Genomic DNA, 20,904 nt, shown 5'->3' with positions numbered 1-20,904 from the left:
TAGCCAAGTGGGACTGAAGGCTTTCAGTAGCCCAAAGGTTCTCAAATATGTGTCAAAGGAATTCCTGTATCTACCTGGATAGTTTCCACCCTCTTCACTGGGCAGATGCCAGCAGTGGCTAAGCATGGAGCTTCTAGAACACTTACTTGGTGTTAAAGAACATGAGGGTGGTCAGCAGGGTGGAAGGGGAGTGAGCCCCGAGCTGCTTGCACTCCCACAGCATCTCCTCAGTCACGTGGCTGGGCAGGACATAGCCTAGGAGGAATAGAGCACTGCTACAACAAGAGGATGGCAGGTGGGCCCTCAGAGGTGTAGGACGGGAGGTGGGAGGCACAAGGACCACAAAAGAGTACAAGTTTAACCAGAAAAATCTCCCTAGGGAATGGCAGAACCATCTGGAAGCTGGATAAAACACAAATGGCTGAGTTCCAGCCCATGTTTCTGGGGTGGGTCCTGGTAATGTGCATTTCTAACAAGTTCCTAAGAACCACTGGCCTGTATGATTGCGCTTACCTGTTAATTCTTCCTCTAATCCACAGTTACAGTGGGGCAAAAGAATATTGAAACACCCAAAACTATATAACAAACTCTGCATATGTGCATACTTCTCTACAAAGAGGGTACAGAGCTTGCATCGTATTTTCAGGCGTTAAGGGCCCAAAGAACTGGTACGGGTGCCTGTTGGCCCATGCTAAACCTTTCACATTTTCCACCTCTAGAAAGCAAACCCATTCGTATCCCCTCTCTGGATAAAGGGGAAAATGATACTGGAGAACGATATTCAAACTATTACAGGATTCCCCGACAGCACAGATTTTACTTTAAGAACCCGGTCTGTAAGCGAACTGAGAGCTGGACAGGGGCTAAGGCCAGAGTTTGATCAAAAGCCTTGTGCATCCAGGTCTACACCAAAGAAAAAGGCGACGTGAGTTGATCACCAAGCCCCCTTCATGTGTTCGTTCAACAGTTAACGTACAAGTGTTTGTGCGCCAGGCACTAAGGCGGTGATGGAAGCGCTCTCCTGCTGGAGTTGCAGGATCCTCCAGGCAGGCAGTAAGGAAGTCACTTCCTAGAAGCGGGGAAAGAAATATTCTGCCCAACACATTCCTCTTCTCTGCTCCTGCCAAAGCTCCATTAAGTGCACTCCAGTCTCTTCAGGGCAGCTCTAGCTCTACTCCCTTTTTGAGGCCTACTGGTAATGAGGTAAGCTTCCCTGCCCTCAAACATCTCTGAAGCAGGTGAGTGGCACAGAGGTAGAAATGGTCCCACACGTACTTGGCATGTGCTGTTTCCTTGGGTTTACTTCACTCTGCCATTTAATGAGCCTCCCTAGCTTGAACTACTTCTTAACAAAACTGAAAGCCAAGTTTAGGATCTAAAAACCAGGACTCCTGGCATGGGAGAAGGGAGATGCAGACAGGGACATCATATAAAAACTTGACAGTTCTCAATCTGAACTGCAAGCATCGAAATGACCTATTTTAGCTTTTTTTAGTTCTTCCCACTGAAAGGCCTATGAGCAACGACCAACCCAGGAGCAATGAACACCCCTGTGCATCCAGACTGTGCTTCTTAAAATGTCATTTACCACTAAAAGGAACCAGTCTCCACGGAGAACTGACCAATTCCATATCAAGACGGAAAACAGAAACTGTCCATGGTCAGCCTAGAACATTTGGCCAATCAGAAACCAAGGAAGTAGAGCCATGTCCAAAGAACTTAAAAGCAATTTAGGAGATTCCAAATGACCAAAGATGGAACTATTTGCACAGCAAAAAAGAACTGCAATGGATTGAGCCAAATTAAATATGCTTAAATTCATTAGTTCACAAATGATTCCTTAAAAAAAGAAAAGAAAATGAACTGGTTATCACTGGATGAAACCAGTGAACCAACTCATTACCATAAAAACTGCTAAACAAAGAAAAGAAATAAGCCCTTATCTGTCTCTCCTATAAAATCCATCATCTATACTGCTAGGTATTAAAAGAGTGATCAAGTGAAAGTTTTGCTTTGTACTTCAGCTAATAATGAAAAAGTAATAATATCAGAATAACACCATCTGCAACTCCTAATGAATTAATGTATACAGACATTATGGATATCAGTTGGAAGTATATAACCAACATCTATGACATAACCTTGCCAAAAAGAAACACAAAAATCAAAACCCGATCAAAGAAGTCTTTACATGAACTATCAATTAACTGTGAATACAGGGAACAGAAAACTATGTTAAACTACACTATGGGGATGTAATCAGACTGACAATTTAAAAGGCTAGTTTCAGGGTGCCTGGGTGGTTTAGTCAGTTGAGTGTCTGACTCTTGGTTTTGGCTCAGGTCATGATCTTAGTGTGGTGGGATTAGGCTCCAAGCTGGCCCCCATGCTGGGCATGGAGCTTTCCTGAGATTCTCTCTCTCCCCCATCTCCCTCAGTCCCTCCCTCCCGGAGCACTCCCTGGTACTTAATAAATCAATTAATAAATGGCTAATTTCTTCCATAAAAAATTGTAAGAAATAGAATCAAGGAGAAAATTAAAGATTAAAGCTAAATACTAAGACACATTAGCAATTTCAATGTATGGACCTTATTTGCACCTTGACTCAAATAAACAAGATTGTGACATTTATGAGACACTTAGAAATCTGAACAAAGGGTAGGGTAGACTTTGATGACATTATGGAATTATCTTTTTTTCAATTATAACAGTGGCATCATGGTATGTCAAGTATACTAAGTATTTATGAATCAAGTCTAGAAGTTACTTCAAAATAATATAGGAGGGGAAAAGCAGGTGTGCACAAGACACAAGATTTGCCATGGACAGCAGGTACATGGGAATGTCACTTACCTATTGTGTTTAATTTTTGTATGTGCTTGAAATTTCTGTAATACAATTTTTAAAAAAAGCAAACTTGGCATAGCCACACTTGGCTTGAAAATCTGCAAATCATGCAGGGAATCACTTACTTGGTTTCTGTTCTAATGACAGCACCTCAGAAAGGCCTCCTTCCAATGCCCTTAACGCTTTCCATTCCCCTATGCTTTGTTCTTCATAAATTGGTTATTTACACATTGTCTCCCCCCATCAGACTATAAGTTCCATTTAGTTCGTTACAACATTGTATTATCTACACCTGGAATACTTGCCTGGCACACAGCAGGTATTCAAAAAGTATTTGTTTAACCAGTAATTTTTTCTTAAAAGTTTAAGCATCTAATTCTGTGGTAATGGATGTTAACTAAACTACATCATTAAACAAAACACACAAATATCAATTCATTATGTTGTATACCTAAAACTAATATATCAATTGCATCTCAATTTTTTTAAAAGAAGTTTTTAATTCCAGTTAGGTTTTTTTGATGGGAAAAAAAAGTTTAAGCAGCATACATTCTGCTTTCAAATGCTCTACCACTGAGTTATACCCCCATAAGTAGCATACATTTAATAACGGCAAAGCCAGGATTAAAACTCAGATATTTGTGTGGATTTAAATTTTCAGCTGATTTGAGTAAATACCAAGGAGCACAACTCTTGGATCATAAGGTAAGAAAATGTTCACTTTTGTTTTTTTTATTTTTTATTTTTTGAATGTTCACTTTTAAAAGAAAATGTCAAACTGTCTTATAAAGGGATTATACCATTTTGCATTCCAACCAGCAAAGAATGAGCATTCCTGTACTCTCTCTCCGGCACTTGGGGCTGCTACTGTTTGTGATTTTAGCCATTCTGATAGGGGTACAGTGGTATCTCATTTTAGTTTGCAATTTCCTGATGGTATCTAATGATAAACATCTTTTTATATACTTATTTGCCACTTGTATATCTTCTTTGGTGAGGAATCTGTTTAAGATCTTTTGCCTATTTTTTGAATCAGGTTTTGCTTTCTTCTTATTGTTGAGTGTTAAGAGTTGTTTGTATATTTTGAATACCAATCTTTTATCAAGTATGTGTTTTGCAAAAGATTTTTTTCCAGTCTAGCTTGTCTTTTCATTCTCTTAAAAGTGTCTTTCATAGGTCATAAGTCTCTAATTTTAATGAAGTCCAGCTTATCAGTTATTTTCTTTCATGGACTGTGCTTTTGGTGTTACATCCAAAAAGTTACTACCAAGCCCAAGGTCACCTAGATTTTCTCCTATGTTATCTATGTTATCTTCTAGGATTTTTACCGTTTTGTGTTTTACATTTTGGTCTGTGACCCAGTGTGAATGGATTCTGTGAACAGTGTAGGGTCTGCATCTAGATTCATGTTTTTGTTCGTGAGTGTCCTGTTGCTGCAGCGCCATTTGTTGAGAAGACTGCTCTTCTCCACTGAACTGCCTCTACTCCTTTGTCAAAGATAAGCCAGTTATATTTGTGTGACATTACTTCTGGGCTCTCTATGCTATTCCGGTGATTTGTCTGTTCTTCCACCAGAAACCTGCACACAATGTTTAGAGCAACTTTATTCGTAATTGCCAAAACTTGGGAGCAACGGAGATGTCCTTCAATGGGTGAGTGGATAAACACACACATCCATACAGTGGATTATTGTTCAGCAATAAAAAGAAAAAGAAGTGAGCTGTCAAGCCATGAAAAGACATACAGGAACATTAAATGCATATTGATGGGGCGCCTGGGTGGCTCAGTGGATTAAAGCCTCTGCCTTCGACTCGGGTCATAATCGCAGGGTTCTGGGATTGAGCCCCACATCGGGCTCTCTGCTCAGCAGGGAGCCTGCTTCCTCCTCTCTCTCTCTCTGCCTACTTGTGACCTCTGTCTGCCAAATAAATAAATAAAATCTTTAAAAAAAAATGTATATTGCTAAGTGAAAGAAACCAATCTGAGAGAGCTACACACTAAATTATTCCAACTATATGATATTCTGGAAAAGGCAAAACTATGGAACAGTGAAAAGATCAGTGATTGCCAGGGATGTGGAGGGAAGGGGGATAAACAGGTGGAACACAGAGGATTTTAGACCTGAAACTTATGTATGATATTGTAATTACAGAAACATGTCATTACACATTTGTCCACACCTAAAGAATGCAGCACAGGAGGAGTGAATCCTAATGTAAGCTACAACTTTAGTTACTAATATCAACATTGGTTCATCAATTATAACAAATACCCCACACCAATACAAGGTATTAAATAAACGAAGAAACAGTGTGTGAGAGAGTATTATGGAATTCTCTATGCCCTGCTCATTTTTTCTGTATACCTAAAATTGCTCTAAAAAGAAGAAAGTTTATTAAAAAACAAAACAGACACCTCAGACATTCTGTAAAACTCCTGTTCTTTCCGACGCATGCTATTCAGGTGGTTATATGGGTAAAGCAAAAATTATGTTCCATATATGCAGAATATCTATGTATCTATATATACATCTAGATATATCTGTGTGCATGTTCAAACACATGGAAAAAACCCCAATATGTAACATGAGTAACCTACAGATCAAACAGTTCATAATTCTTAATGCAGTGATTCTAATTTTAATCAGTAAATTTTAATTAAAACAAACAAACAAAAAAGAGTACACCAACTCTCCGTGCCCCATGTCCTTGCCACACTGGGACCTGACGGATTCTCTGTCTGGTATGCCACGCCCCTTGCATACGAGGCCAAGCAGCACAGAAGCTGAGGCTGGTACCTAGGATTTATAGCCTCCTCACCCACACGCTTTATCACAGGCAGCCACACCGGCAGCTGACCTTTTTTAAACTCAGGTGGGAAAGACATTCAAGGACTAAGAAGACGCTTACCAAGTGGAGTGACTCGGGGCTGAACGTCTTTCAGAACTTCATGTAGCCACTCCGTGAATCGAACATAATAAAGATCGGAGAAAATGTCATCAACCCTTCCATTTTCAAAAAGATACTAAAAGAAAAACAGTAAAAGTTGTTGATAATCTCCTGAGTAAAACTTTCAGGGGAAATAAACACTGTGCTACCAGTATCATCATCTCTCCCTACCCATGTCTGCCTCCTTAACAAAACAATGTAACAGGTCAAAAAGGTCCTGCATATGACATTTCCAGAGTATACTTCAGATCATGTGAAATGACTCTGGTAACATTCTGTGGAGAGTTGGTCAATGGGACAGATTTTGCAAACACTATTTCACCCAGGCAAGGCATTGTCTTGTGGTAGCAAAAAACCATAACGCAGGCTCTGGGGCCAGGCTCTTATTAGCCATGGTGTAAGTTAAGTAACTCGTGCGAGTATTTTAACTTCTGGGGCTCAGTTTTTTTTGTCAGTGGAAATGACTGTGCCTGCCTTCCAGGACTAGGGAGAGCATGGAATGAAACCGAGTATGTAAAGCAATTTACTCAAGTGCCCTGTGTGACTGGGAAGAAAGAGAAATAAAGAAGGAAGCAGACTTTTCTTAGGCTCAGGCAACAGGGGGAATCCCAACCAGCAAGCGTTCCTCCATCACACTGAGGGCTTCATCACAAGAGCACTCACACACTGAGAAATCCACCCCTGCTCTCCTGAACTGCGGGTCCTAAATCAAGTTTCCCTGTTACACTGCACCTAAGATGTCCTCAAAGCCTACCTACAGTTGCATATTCTAGCTAGATTCTCAAATATTATTTTGTGTTAATGCAGAGAACAATGAGAAAATGAGCTGAATATTAATACCAGACTTTGTTTTGGATAGTTACTTTTATGCAAACCATATTTACTTTAATAAAATCTATTATATAAATGCTTTGTATTTTTTAAAAAGGCTCTCAGATACTATAACAAATATTTTAGCAAAAGTTTCTCTAGATGATGGGATTATGGCTGATGTTTATTTTATTTTTTTGAAGCAAACATGTTCGATCTTTTGCAATTTTTAAAAATGCACATCAAAAAAACTCAATATAGTTGATTCCACTCATATGTGGAATTTAAGAAACAAAACAGGATCATAGGGGAAGGGAGGGAAAAATAAAATAAGATGAAATCAGAGACAGAGACAAACCCTAAGAAACTCTTAACTACAGGGAACAAACTGAGGGCTGCTAGAGGGGAGGTGGGGGGAGGATGGGTTACTGGGTGACAGGCATTAAGGAGGGCACATGATATAATGAGCACTTGGTGTGATGTGCAACTGATGAACCACTGGATTCCACCCCTGAAACTAATACACTCTATGTTAATTTACTTAATGAAAATAAAATTAAAAAAATAAAAACTCATTATTAGTTGAAAGAGAACTTCCTTAAAACCACTTGTTTAGGGGCGCCTGGATGGCTCAGTGGGTTAAAGCCTCTGCCTTTGGCTCAGGTCATTATCCCGGGGTCCTGGGATCGAGCCTCGCATCAGGCTCTCTGCTTGGCCAGGAGCCTGCTTTCTCCTCTCTCTCTCTCTGCCCGCCTCTCTGCCTACTTGTGATCTCCGTCTGTCAAATAAATAATATTAAAAAAAAAAAAAAACAAACCACTTGTTTATCATTTTACTAATTTCAGTAACCAGCAAATACCCAACAGGAACACAGCTTGAACACGTTCCTCTGGAGTCTGTTTCCTACCTTTTGAATACACAGGAAAATATAGTAGAGCACATCTGGATCATAGGGTTCACCTTCTCCGTTTCGAGCTTCCCGTGTCATTAGACAGAGCCCATAATTTAACTCAGCCACAGCAGAAGAGATGAGATCTTCCTGGAATCTCAAGAGTTGGCGCCCTGCAACACAAGCCAAAGGTGACCCCCAAAGGTGAATGGGGGTCCTGGCAAGAGTAACCTCTTAACTGGCTGCTCATATCCCTGGGAGCGCTCAGGTTAGACAGTGATCATCAGGGAGCTAGGACAGAAACAGTTACCTGCATCTAAGGTCAGAACTGGCCTACTAAGACAATAATCATGTATGCCCTATTTACACTAACGATTTCCTTCCCACAATCCTCCCCACCTCACATACCTTCAAAATTATTATTGGGGCCAAGACATGAAAGCAAAAAACCCGCAAAATCCATACTCTGTAAGGTGAGGAAGAATACAAACATAATGTTAAGGAAGGGCCTTAAAGACAGTCACTGGTTCCTATCTCTTTCCAGAATTCACTCTGCGCAGATCTGCTAGGTTGACTTCAGAAATCCATGTGTACAAATATGCTTGGTCTTGGGCAAACACCATAAATCCTGTTCATGTGCAGCAGGTCAGGTCTGCTTGTTGCCTGTCCTAAATTCGGCATATTATTTCAGATGGTGATCCCTAAACCCCAGAGCCAAAGGACGCCACTTTCCTGCCATCATGTCCTCCTGCTGTTTCAGTACCGTTACATTTTAGCCAGAGTCCACCCCACCCCAACCAATAAACACTCACTCCCAATGGGTGCCAGTCTGTTCTGAGCATCCTTCTCTAGCTCAGCGTTCTTTGTCTGGGCCCAGTTTTTCCAGACTTCAAGCCCTTCTTCTGGCTTCAGAGAATTTGGAAGCAGAAGTTCTGGGGAAGGCTGTGGCTGTGACTGTGGTTCAACTTCAGCAACCTGGACAGTCTGAGCCTGTAAGAGAGAAACCATCAAAATGTGCCAGTATTGTTTTGCACCAGACCCTTCCACAAAAATGCTAGAAAAATGTTACCTGTGGTTCTTGTATTAAAAAAGTATCTTTCGGGGCGCCTGGGTGGCTCAGTGGGTTAAGCCGCTGCCTTCGGCTCAGGTCATGATCTCAGGGTCCTGGGATCGAGTCCCGCATCGGGCTCTCTGCTCAGTAGGGGCCTGCTTCCTTCCCTTCCCCTCTCTCTGCCTGCCTCTCTACCTACTGTGATCGCTCTCTGTCAAATAAATAAATAAAATCTTAAAAAAAAAAAAAAAAAGTATCTTTCTTCCACTTGTTATCCTACTTTCAAAGACCACTGGAGTTCTACTCCTTACCCCAAGAACAGTTAAGGCTCCTGCAATGCTTTTCAGCCCTGGCTGGACTTTTGAATCCCTGAATTAGAAATACCAATACCTGGCTTCTACCCCAGAATCTCTTTTTAAAGAGATTACAGTCTTTCAAATACCTTCCCACATAAAAAGGCAATTCTAAAGTTTAGTCACTACTCAGAACTACTGGCCCAAAGCAGTGCTTGCCAAACTATAAAGTACAAAAAAAAAAAAAAAAAAAAAAAAAAAGCTTGGATTTTCTTCAAGTGTAGATTCCGATTTGAAAGGTCTCAGGTGGGAACTGAGATTCTGCATTTCTAACAAGTTCCCAAGTAAGGGAGCTGGTCTGCAGACCACACGTTGAATTATCAAGTATCCAGAGTAATGACCATTAAACTTGAGTGCACTTAAAAACATCTGGGATGCTTTTAGAATATATCCACGCCTGGGCCTCATCCCTACAGATTATGATTTAATTGGTCTAAGATGGGAGCCTGACATCAGTATTTCTAAAAGCTCCCAGAGATTCTTATGTCCAGCCATGGTAGAAAATCATGGTAGAAAAGGAAAAGTACAACAAGCAAAAGTTGTGTTCTCTCTCATGCCATTGAAAGATAAGAAAAGACCTGAAAGATGTATATGACTCCTCTAGCTATATATAATGTTGTTTTTTACCCCCACAAATTCCTTCTCAATAATACCGCTCTATTTCCTAAGGGTATTTTCTTTTTCTTTCTTTCTTTCTTTCTTTCTTTTTTTTAAGATTTTATTTATTTATTTGACAGAGAGAAATCACAAGTAGATGGAGAGGCAGGCAGAGAGAGAGAGAAAGAGAGGGAAGCAGGCTCCCTGCTGAGCAGAGAGCCCGATGCGGGACTCGATCCCAGGACCCTGAGATCATGACCTGAGACGAAGGTAGCGGCTTAACCCACTGAGCCACCCAGGCGCCCCTCTTTTTTTTTTTTTTAATTTTATTTATTTATCAGAGAGAGAGGGGGGAGAGAGTGAGCACAGGCAGACAGAATGGCAGGCAGAGGCAGAGGGAGAAGCAGGCTCCCCACTGAGCAAGGAGCCCGATGTGGGACTCGATCCCAGGACGCTGGGATCATGACCTGAGCCGAAGGCAGCTGCTTAACCAACTAAGCCACCCAGGCGTCCCTCCTAAGGGTATTTTCTGAAGACAGGAGGTACTACTCTAGCTTTCTGCCTCCAAAGGAAGAGTTGTCTTGTCCTCAATGGTCTAAAAGCCAAGTTGTGCACACAAAGTGGCACATGAAATGTCCATGAGTGTCAATCACAATCCCCATACTGGGCGGGATAAACACCAACAAAGATACCAGGCATAGGTTCTTGGGCCTCACACACCAGTCTATATTCTGAACAAATTCCTTTGAGGAATTCTCCATGCCAGGGCCTACCCAAAGAGGTAAGGAATGTCAAATCATTCAAACTGAAGGCAAAATAATTTATGACACATAAAGCTCCTTATCAATGAATAAAAGTAAAAACTCTTGGGCGCCTGGGTGACTCAGTCAGTTAAGCTACTGCCTTTGGCTCAGGTCAGGATCCCGGGGTCCTGGGACTGAATCCCATATCGGGCTCTCCCTAGTTGTGCTCTCTTTCTGTGTCAAATAAATAAATAAAATTAAACAAACAAACAAACAAAAAACCACAAAACAAGTATCAGTGTGAGGCTCTTAAATATTTGTCAACCCAAGAGCTCCACTCTAGGCACACTTCTCAGTTCAACTACCATCTCCTTGGAGAGTCTTACCCACTTTTCCAGTTCAGACTTCCATGTTTGTGGAAATGATTGCTAACTATGTAGCTCCAAGCTAGATCTGCCATTAATATACCCAGGGGGTACTTTATGTCTCCATCTTACAACTACCTCAGATTACCATCTATGGAGAGAACTCAACACTTTCCCTGTCCAGATCTATTCCCTTCCTATCTTGTTCAATGGCAATACCACCTACCTAAGCTGCAAATCTAGGAGTCTGACTAAATAAGTAGGTGGGCGACAGGGCATGTGGGGCAGTACTTTGCTTCTGGTCTTTCGCCTGGCCCCCTTCACTATGTGCCTTCCCCCATTAATATAGCATTTCCAAGCATCTTGACAACAAAATTCTTTTACATGTCTAAATGTTTGTCAGTGGGTGGGGTAGTAGTGATCCCAACCAGGACGAAAACTACAGATGTAAGTAGGGCTTTGTATACTGTGGTACAGAGTTTTCCTTCCTCTTTATAATGGAGTCCTTGGAGAGTTTTAAGCTGGGAAGTGACATCATCCTACATTAAAAAAAATATTCTGATTTATGGAGAATGGATTGAAGGGCAAAGGTGCTAGTCGCCTGGACTAGGATGGCAATGAAGATTTAAGAAATGTTGAGAAGTGTGGTGGTAGAACCAAAGTAGCTTGTTGAGGAGTTGGCTGTGAAAAGGGAAAGCAGACTCAAGGATGATTCTTGGGTTTCCAGTTTAAACAAATGGGTAGGGATGGTACCACTTTCTGAGAAGGGAAATTTTGTTTTTCTTTCTTTCTTTTTTTTTTAAAAGATTTTATTTATTTATTTGAGAGAGAGAGACAGTGAGAGAGAACATGAGAGAGGAGAAGGTCAGAGAGAGAAGCAGACTCCCCGTGGAACTGGAAGCCCTATGCGGGACTCGATCCCGGGACTCCGGGATCATGACCTGAGCCGAAGGCAGTCGTCCAACCAACTGAGCCACCCAGGCGTCCCTTGTTTTTGTTTCTTAAAACAGGTCATCCACCCACCCACCTAGGAATCTATTTTTAAGTTAACTCTATTACCAAAATGCAGCTAGAACTCATGACCCCAAGATCGAGAGTCACATGCTCTAGCCAAGTGGGCCAGCCAAGTGTCCCGAGAGGAGAATTTCTCAATAGGTGATGCTAATGAAGGGCTGACGCTTCAAGAAATCCAAGTGAATGAAAAATACGCTGCAGGAGGCATGAGAAAGGTTTAAAGGAAAAGGCACGGTCTAGAGATAAAGTTCTGTGTCTCAATGCAGCACAGGGTATAAGACATGGGCTCCAGAGCCAGCCTACCTGGGGCTGAACCCCAACTCTTTTATTTACTAACCATGGCTTTGGTCTTGCTGTTTAATCTATGTCTCATTTTCTTCATCTATAAAATGGAGATAGTAGTGCATACCTCATAAAGTTGGTGAGTGAATTAAATGACCTGTGTAACACTGAAATAGTGCCTGGCAGATGTTGCCAGTGACTATCACCTTCAGTGGCACCAGCCGTCTAGCGGGTGCTGAAAACCACGGCCATAGACAGAAACTATTTAAAGAGAAAAGAAGGCTAGTACTGAGTTCTGAGGAACATGAATATATATGGTTCAGATAAAAGCACGAGTAAACTCTCCTGAGAAGTAAAAAAACAAACAAACAAAAAACCCAAAACAGTGGTGGATAGGATGAAAACCATGCCAGAGAATTCCAAGAAGGTAAGTATGGTCTATTGTGTCATGTTGTTATGAGATAAAAACAGACATGCCTGTTGGATCTGGCCACAAGAAGTCACTGCTGACTTTGACAAGAACAGAATCAGTGATAAATTGAAGAGAAAATTGGTTAGTAGGCAGAATCAGCTTGTACAGATAATGCCTGAGAACTCTGGGAATAAAGCAAAGTAGAGAAACGGGGCCATAGACAGAGGTGGATGTAAGCTCAAGGGAGGGAGGTTTCACCATAAGTCTGGTTTTAAAGGCATGTGGTAACTTTCATAAAGGATATGCCAGGGGAAGAGCACAATATTCTGTCATCAGCTCTCCTTAGGGGTCAACTCACATCACAGCACAATTATCTTCCCCATGGACTATGAGTACTCCAAGGGCAGAAACTATTCATATCTGTTCCTCAGCACCTGGCACTAAGCCCAATACAGAGGGCAGAAGGATGTTTGTGGTATAAATGGACAAACTCACCTTTCCCACATGATGGGTATTCTTCTCAAATTTTCCTTTTCTAGTAATACCTGACATTCATTCCTGTAAGACTTTCCCAAAGGAGACACTGCCTCTGAAGAACAAGGGCCTACTAAGATGAACTCCCAAAAGGATCTTCTCTTGCTTAAGGGCCCAGAAATGGAAATTACAGAGCCTGATGAGCATGAAAAGAGGCCTGACCTGCAGACTGAGACGATAAGGACCAGGAAAGCTGAGGAAAGGACTGATATCCTCCCCATCCCTATGAGCAAAAGGTGAGCTACATCATAATTCTCCAGGCTGGTTTCACCTACATGCAATTAATTCTACACATCCATACTTGATCTTGTTATCACAACTCTTAGGATTATGGAAACAATTCCTACCACAGATCAGGTCAAGCTCAACTCTTCCTTTTGGGAAGATAAATCCTTTGCTCCCTGTACTAACTCCTCTCCCACAGTCCCCCTCTCATGCTGTACTAGGCCATGTCCCCTCTGTCCATCTCTGGCTCTGTCAGGATGCTGCTCCATTTTTGTCAGTTGAAGCTACAGAGATCAAATGCCACTTTTCCCACAAAGACGTCTCTGTTGACTTTTTAACCTAGAATGGTTTCTCAATACCCAGTTTGTTTTTGTGAGTGTGGAACATAAAACGTCACGTCACGCTTGATTATGCTGCCTTATAAGAAATTCAGAAAATAGGAAACATGCATTATCACTCCAAAACTGGACTATAAGCTACCTGAAGCAATGACAGTTCTACATCTAGGCCTTGGCAGCTGCATATTTAATAGTCCATTAAAAAGTCACCTATAGGGCGCCTGGGTGGCTTAGTGGGTTAAGCCGCTGCCTTCGGCTCAGGTCATGATCTCAGGGTGCTGGGATCGAGTCCCGCATCGGGCTCTCTGCGCGGCGGGGAGCCTGTTTCTTCCTCTCTCTCTCTCTGCCTGCCTCTCTGCCTACTTGTGATCTCTCTCTGTCAAATAAATAAATAAATCTAAAAAAAAAAAAAAAAAAAGTCACCTATAATAATATACCAGCCTCTGAAACTGCTTTGTCAGCCTCTGCTTACAGCCTGAGTTTCTGAGTACAGTCCCTAGTCTAATAGTGCTCTGTTTATACCAGCTCCTTGCATGCATTCCCAGGAGCCCCTGCCCTCTGAGGCACATTGCGTTTAGCAGTCCCATGAGACCAGAAGCCCTAAAGTTTGCTAACAATCTCAAGGAATAAATTTATCCACACCTCTGTGGTATCCTTAAAAAGATGTAACAATTAGGGGAACCTCGGTGACTCAGTCAGTTAAGCCTCCGACTCTTGATTTCAGCTCAGGTTATGATCTCAGGGTCATAAAATCAAGCTCTGAGTCAGGCTCCACACCAAGCACAGTCTGCTTAAGTCTGCCTCTCCCTCACCCCCTGCTCACACCAACACTCTTTCTTTCTTTCTTTTTTTTTTTTAAGAGGACGAAAGAAAGAAAGAAAGAAAGAAAGAAAGAAAAAAAGGCTTAACATTAGAAAAAAGAGCTAATTTTATTTTTTAATTTTTTTAAGATTTTATTTATTTATTTGACAGGCAGAGATCACAAGTAGGCAGAGAGGCAGGCAGAGAGAGAGGGAGAAGCAGGCTCCCTTGCGGAGCAGAGAGCCCAATGCAGGGCTCGATCCCAGGACCCTGAGATCATGACCTGGGCCGAAGGCAGAGGCTTAATCCACTGAGCCACCCAGGTGCCCCCAAAGAGCTAATTTTAAATTCGGAATTTCAAGAGAGTTCTATTTTCTGTAAGTCTAAGATTATTTCAAAATAAAAAGTTAAACATTTTTTTCAACATAGCTTCCATAATAGAAAATTAACCAAGGCTTGATTATTTAAGGAACATAAAATAAAAACCCACTGTGGTGGTTTATCTGACACTCCCAAAGGTGATTAATTTTAACAGGCCCACCAGGAAGTATTTTACATCTGCTAATTCACCTACAGTGTGTCCACAGATAACTCAAAAGGAATAATTTCACAGCCTCTCCGTTGTGATGAGTTTATAGCCTGTGTACTGAACGACAAGGGTTCCACTAGATTCAGTCATTCGTGGTGTAGAGAATAGCTTATTAAACTCAGATAATACTCGGCATGTCCCATTAGTCCTTCCCTAGAACTTTATTCTTCTTAAAAAGGGATGACAAAGAAGCATCCATGGCATCTACCCCCAAAGCAGCTGCTGATCATTTCATCTACCTCCAAGTACCAGGACAGAATGCCTGCCTGTTCTATAGCTTTCACCTGCTGCTTCTATTCCCCCTCCCCAAACTCAACTAAAATATTAAATATACTACTGAAAGACCAACATCATTGCAGTAAACAAGCCAGAGGTTGCCAGGAAGTTCTGTGTTGCACTTGGCCCTGGGGGAGCAGGCTGCCCTACCGGTAAGTCGTCACTTACTGAACAAGTAACCTGGAGTTGCTGCTGCTGCTGAGGCGGTGGCGGTGGCGGCGTCTGTTCCTGGGGAGTTTGCTGTTGTGGCTGCTGCTGAGGGTCCCATATATGGACAGTCTGAGCTGTGTTCTGGTAGGTGCCTGCCACAGCCTGCACAGCCACTGGAATGTGGATGTTGCCATTCATGAACTGTGCTGGAAAGAGAGAGTTTGCAAGGGTCTGCACTACCTCTTCATGGGAGTTTTTCACTACAGACGTGGTGCCCACCATCTTCTCCTTGTCATCCTCCAGCTTTACAGCTGCCAGGGCCGTGGGTGAGCCACTGACGTGAACTGCATTGTAGGCTTCCTGGGGAATGGCAATGTGGGTAATGCTCTGCTGCTGAGGATCCCCACGGGGCTGGGCAGAGTAAACAGGGATGGTCCAGGTTTCTCCTGTAGGGCTAGTAATGGTCCCAGTGGCACTGTACAGGTGGGCACTGTCTACTGTCAGTAAGTCTGGCCTCAAAGACACATAACTCTGCTGCTGGCCCTGTGGAATGGCCAGCACGGTAGCCACCGGTTGCCCTGAGATGGCATAGGACACAGTGATGGGCATGTCCACTTTGCGCTTCTTCACTGGCTGGAGGACACTGGCTGTGCCAACCCGCCGTTCCCCTTCCCGGGGTGAGCCCTGCTGAGACGGTGGTGGGGAAAGGGCACCCACGGTCTGGATTTGGATCTGCTGACCCCCGGCAAGAGACTGGCCAGCCACTAGCTGAGCCTGGATCTGCTGATGTGGGATGTGCTCCTCTGGAATCTCTGCAGCCTGGATCTGCTGGGCGGCCTGCACGTGCTGCACCTGGATCTGGGCCGCCTGCAGCTGCGAAGGGCTGGGGCTCTGCAGAGATGGGGTCTGGATGGAAGGGGCTGCCGGCTGTGGTGCTTGGCCTTGGATCTGCACCTGGACCTGGATGGGCTGCTCAGCAGGCTGGTGAACCGTGAGCTGCGGGGAGAGCTGCTGAGCCGAGACCTGCTGCGGAGACTGTTGTACCTGCACCTGTACCTGCAGTGACAAGATGTGGCAGTGAGTGAACAAGGCAACATCAGGAATCCAGCCCCAAAAGGAAGCCATCTCAGGCAGGCTCCCTAGGTAAGGTGAGGAGGAGGGGCTGCCATACCCAAAGCTTCTGAGGAGGTCACAATACCCAAAACCAAATGCAAAACTCTCCAGCATCACACAGCATTTCAGAGCAACAATTATCTACCAAAGAAAGCAAGGCCATCAAGTGGATCTATGAAGAAAATATCAGATCTTGTTTTAAACTGTGACCCACTTTGTTTTTGCATGTTGGTATAGTAGTACCAGTAGGTAATTTATAAAAATACAGTTGGGTGTATGTTCAAAGAATAGTTTATCTATGGACTGAGTGATAAAAAGTATGGGGACCAATGTTCTAAAAGATCAGTAAGATAAGTACATTCCACAGGTGTACAATTCTCAACCAAGGATCAAAACTACTCCTACTACAGCCTAGTGAAAAACACAGTAGAGACAAAACTTGTGAAATCCCTTTTGGAGGGACCTCCCTACATTGCTACTGAAATGCAGCATTAAAGAGTGCTTAACTAAGATACTTTTGTTTTAAAAAAGAAGCCAATAAAACCACCCCCCACAAGATTCCTGGTAATTTAACCTAAGGAAGGTTACTATAGCCTGAACCACACATTTCTGATGATAACGCAGCTCATTTCTTGTTGCTGTTACCTCAGCATACAGAGCACCATGAAAGGATGCCATGTATAGTCTGTAAATTGAAAAAAATATTTTTTTCCTCCAGACACACATCTAACACTAGTCTAGGAAGGTAAAAAGGCAGATGAGAGATTATATCTTTTCCCTTTTTTTAAAAAAAAGATTTTATTTATTTGACAGAGACACAGGGAGAGAGGGAACACGAGTAGAGAGAGTGCGAGAGGAGAAGCAGGCTTCCCACCGAGCAGGGAGCTGATGCAGGGCTCGAACCCAGGACGCTGGGATCATGACCGGAGCCAAAGACACACACTTAACAACTGAGCCCCCAGATGCCCCCTGACTCTTGATTTCAGCTTGGGCCATGATCTTGGGGTCATGTGATCAAGTCCCCTTGTCGGGCTCCACCCTCGGAGGGGAGCCTGCTTAGGATTCTCTCCTTCTGTCCCAACCCCTGCTCATGTGTGCATCTTCTCTAAAAGAAATCAACTGCCCCACCCCCCAAAAAATGGGGACATGTGGGTGCTGCAGTTGGTGAAGCGTCTAACTCTTGGTTTCAGCTCAGGTTATGATCTCAAGAGTCACGAGACTGAGTCCTGCATTGGCTCTGTGCTCAGCAGGGAGTCAACTTGATATTCTGTCTCCTTCAGCCCCTCTCACTTATGCTTTCTCCAAAATAAATGTGTTAAAAAAAAAAAAAAAAAACCACTGAACTGTATACTTTAAATGGGTGAATTATACAAGAATTAGATCTCAATAAAGCCATCACCAATTAAAAAGATAAAAAAGGAATTTATGTAAAGAGAATAGGCCTGAAGTTAGACTTGAATAGCTGCTGTACTTTTCTAGCTTGGAGTCCCCAAGTTTCAATTTCCTCAGGTATAATAAAAAGGGGGAGGAACACCTGGGTGGCTCAGTCAGTTAAGTGTCTGCCTTTGGCTCAGGTCATGATCCTCAGGTACTGGGACTGAGCCCCTGGAGCCCCTCATCAGGCTTCCTGCTCAGTGGGGAGCCTGCTTCTCCCTCTGCTTGCTGCTCCCCTGCTCGTGCTGTCAAATTAAAAAAGGAAAACAAACAAAAACCTTAAAAAAATAAAAATAAAAAGGGGGAGAACACCTAACTCCCTACAAAGTTGTTATGAGCATAAATTAAGTAGGTACTCAATACCTAGGTTTCCTTCATTATAAGCAATATTTCTTTATACCAGTGAATCTCAGAATACAGTTTCCAGGCCAACAGCAACACCCAGGCCAACATCCAGGGACTTGTTAGAAACACTAGTTCTCAGGCCCCATCTCAGAACTACTGAATCAGAAACTCTGGGGAACAGGCCAACAATCTATCTTAACAAGTCTTCCAGGTGACTAATGCATGCTCAAGTTTAGAACCAGTGCTTTACATAAGGTCGTAAAGGAAACTTATGAAACCAGTTACTACAGAACAGTTGTTTTCAAGCTTTTTGGTCTCAAAAAATTATTGAGGATTCCCAATAGCCTCTTTTTTTCTTTTTAACATGGGTATAGTTACTGATATTTGCCACACTAGAAATTAAAACCTGGGTATCACACAAACCAGTCACATTAACATAAATAACAGCTGAAAGGCCTGTCTAGTTTTACTGTGCTTCCCTTTACTGTGCTCACCACATGATGTTTTTTGTTTTTGTTCTTTAGATGAAGATGTGTGGTAACCCACACTGATCAAGTCTACTGGCACTGTTTTTTCCAACAGCATTTGTTCACCTCGTGTCTCTGTGTCACATTTAGGGAATTCTCACATTTCAAATTTTATCATTATATTTTTTAATAGTGACTGGACAACAAGATCTGTGATGTTACTAAGTTACTTGTTGTAACTGTTTTGGGCCCAACAAATCTCACCTATGGAAGATGGCAAACTTAAATGGATAAATGTGTTTGTTCTAACAGCTCTACCAACTGGCCAATTGCCCCTCCTTAGGCCTCCCCATTCACTGAGACAAAAATAATACTGAAATTAGGCCAATTAATAACAACCATTTCTAAATGAAAGGAAGAGTCATTTTCAAAAGCTAGAAATGATTAAACTTAGTGAGGAAGGCATGCTAAAAGCCAAGGTAGCCCAAAAGCTAGGCCTCTTATGCCAAACAGTCAAGTTGTGAATGCAAAGGAAAACTTCTTTTTTTTTTTTAAGATTTTATTTATTTAGGGGCACCTGGGTGGCTCAGTTGGTTAAGCAGCTGCCTTCGGCTCAGGTCATGATCCCAGCATCCTGGGATCGAGTCCCACATCGGGCTCCTTGCTTGGCGGGGAGCCTGCTTCTCCCTCTGTCTCTGCCTGCCATTCTGTCTGCCTGTGCTCGCTCGCTCTCCCTCTCTCTCTGACAAATAAATAAAATCTTAAAAAAAAAAAAAAGATTTTATTTATTTATTTGACAGAGACACAGAGAGAGGGAACACAAGCAGGGTGAGTGGGAGGGAGAAGCAGGCTTCCCATTGAGCAAGAAACCCAACGCTGGACTTGATCCCAGGATCCTGAGATCATGACCTGAGCCGAAGGCAGCCACTTAATGACTGAGCCACCCAGGTGCCCCACAAAGGAAAACTTCTTGAAGGAAATTCAAAGTGTTACTTCAGTGAACACATGAATGATAACACTAAACAGCTTTATTGCTGATAAGGAGAAAGTTTAAGTGGTTTGGATAGAAGATCAAGCCAGCCACAACATTTCTCTAAGCCAAAGCCTAATTCAGAGCAAGACCCCAACTTTCTTCAATTCTACAAAGGTTGAAGAGAGGTGAAGAACATGCAGAAGAAAAGTTTGAGGCTAGCAGATGCTGGTTCATGTGGTTTGAGAAGCAATCTCCATAACATAAAAGGGTAAGGTAAAGCAGCAAGTGCTGACGTAGAAGCTACCGCCAAGTTATCTAGAAGACCTAAGATAATTAACAAAGGTGGCTACACCAAACAGATTTTTAGTGTAGATAAAACAAGATTATATTTGAAGAAGTTGCCATCTAGGACTTTCATAGCTAGAAAGGAGAAAGCAATGCCTGGCTTCAAAGCCTAAAAGAAACGCTGACACAATATCAGGGACTCAATGCAGCTGGTGACTTCTTGGTGAAGCTCATGTTCACCATTTATTATTCCAAGGATCCCAGGGCCCTTAGAATTTATGCTAAATCTACTCGGCTTATACTCTATAAACAGAGCAACAAAGGCTGGATGACAGCACATGTGTTTAACATGGTTTACTGAATATTTTGAGACCACTGTTGAGAGCTACTACTCAGAAAAAAGATTCTACTGCTCACTGACAATGCATGTGATTACCCAACGGTTCTAATGGACATGAACAACGAGATTGTTGTTGTTTTCATGTCTGCGAATACAACATCCATTCTGCAGCCCAAAGATGAGAGTATTTTTTCACTTTCAAGTCTTATAATTAAAAAAATGTATTTTCTAAGGTATATATGCTTGGATATAGAGAGTGATTCCTCTGAACATCTGGGCAAAGTAAACTGAAAACTCTGGAAAGGATTCACCATTCTAGATGCCATCAAGAATATTCATGATTCGGGCACCTGGGTGGCTCACTTGGTTAAGCGACCGCCTTCAGCTCAGGTCATGATCCTGGAGTCCGGGGATCGAGTACGTCTGGCTCCCTGCTCAGCAGGGAGTTGCTTCTCCCGCTGACCTCTCTCCTCTCATTCTCTCTCTCTCTCCCTCTCCAATAAATAAATAAAATCTTTAAAAAAAAAAAAAAGAATATTCATGATTCATGGGAAGAGATTAAAATATCAACATTATCAGAAGTTTAAAAGAAATGGATTCTGATCTTCACAGATGACTTTAAAGGGTTCAACACTTCAGTGGAGACAGTAACTGCAGGTGGAAAGAGCAAGAGAACTACAACACGGAGCCTAAAGATGTGACTGAATTGGTGCATTCTCATG

At 42.5% G+C, this 20,904-nt stretch overlaps 1 protein-coding gene across 1 annotated transcript in view; it reads right to left on the bottom strand.

The window, feature by feature from the left end:
• The window catches only part of QRICH1 (glutamine rich 1), a 44,146-nt gene that overhangs the window by 3,393 nt on the left and 19,849 nt on the right, over window positions 1–20,904 (bottom strand). Inside the window, exons 2-6 of the mRNA XM_082704009.1 lie at window positions 15,244–16,281; window positions 8,308–8,485; window positions 7,514–7,668; window positions 5,758–5,872; window positions 147–255 (exon numbers count right to left, since the gene is read on the bottom strand). Coding sequence (XP_082560135.1) covers window positions 147–255; window positions 5,758–5,872; window positions 7,514–7,668; window positions 8,308–8,485; window positions 15,244–16,281 — 1,595 coding nt within the window. The remainder of the gene's footprint in view (window positions 1–146; window positions 256–5,757; window positions 5,873–7,513; window positions 7,669–8,307; window positions 8,486–15,243; window positions 16,282–20,904) is intronic.

This window comes from Mustela nivalis, assembly GCF_964662115.1.
Source record: "Mustela nivalis genome assembly, chromosome: 1".
Taxonomy (NCBI): Eukaryota; Metazoa; Chordata; class Mammalia; order Carnivora; family Mustelidae; genus Mustela; species Mustela nivalis.
Note: the sequence above shows the minus strand (reverse complement) of the source record. Positions and strands in the feature narration are given on the sequence as shown.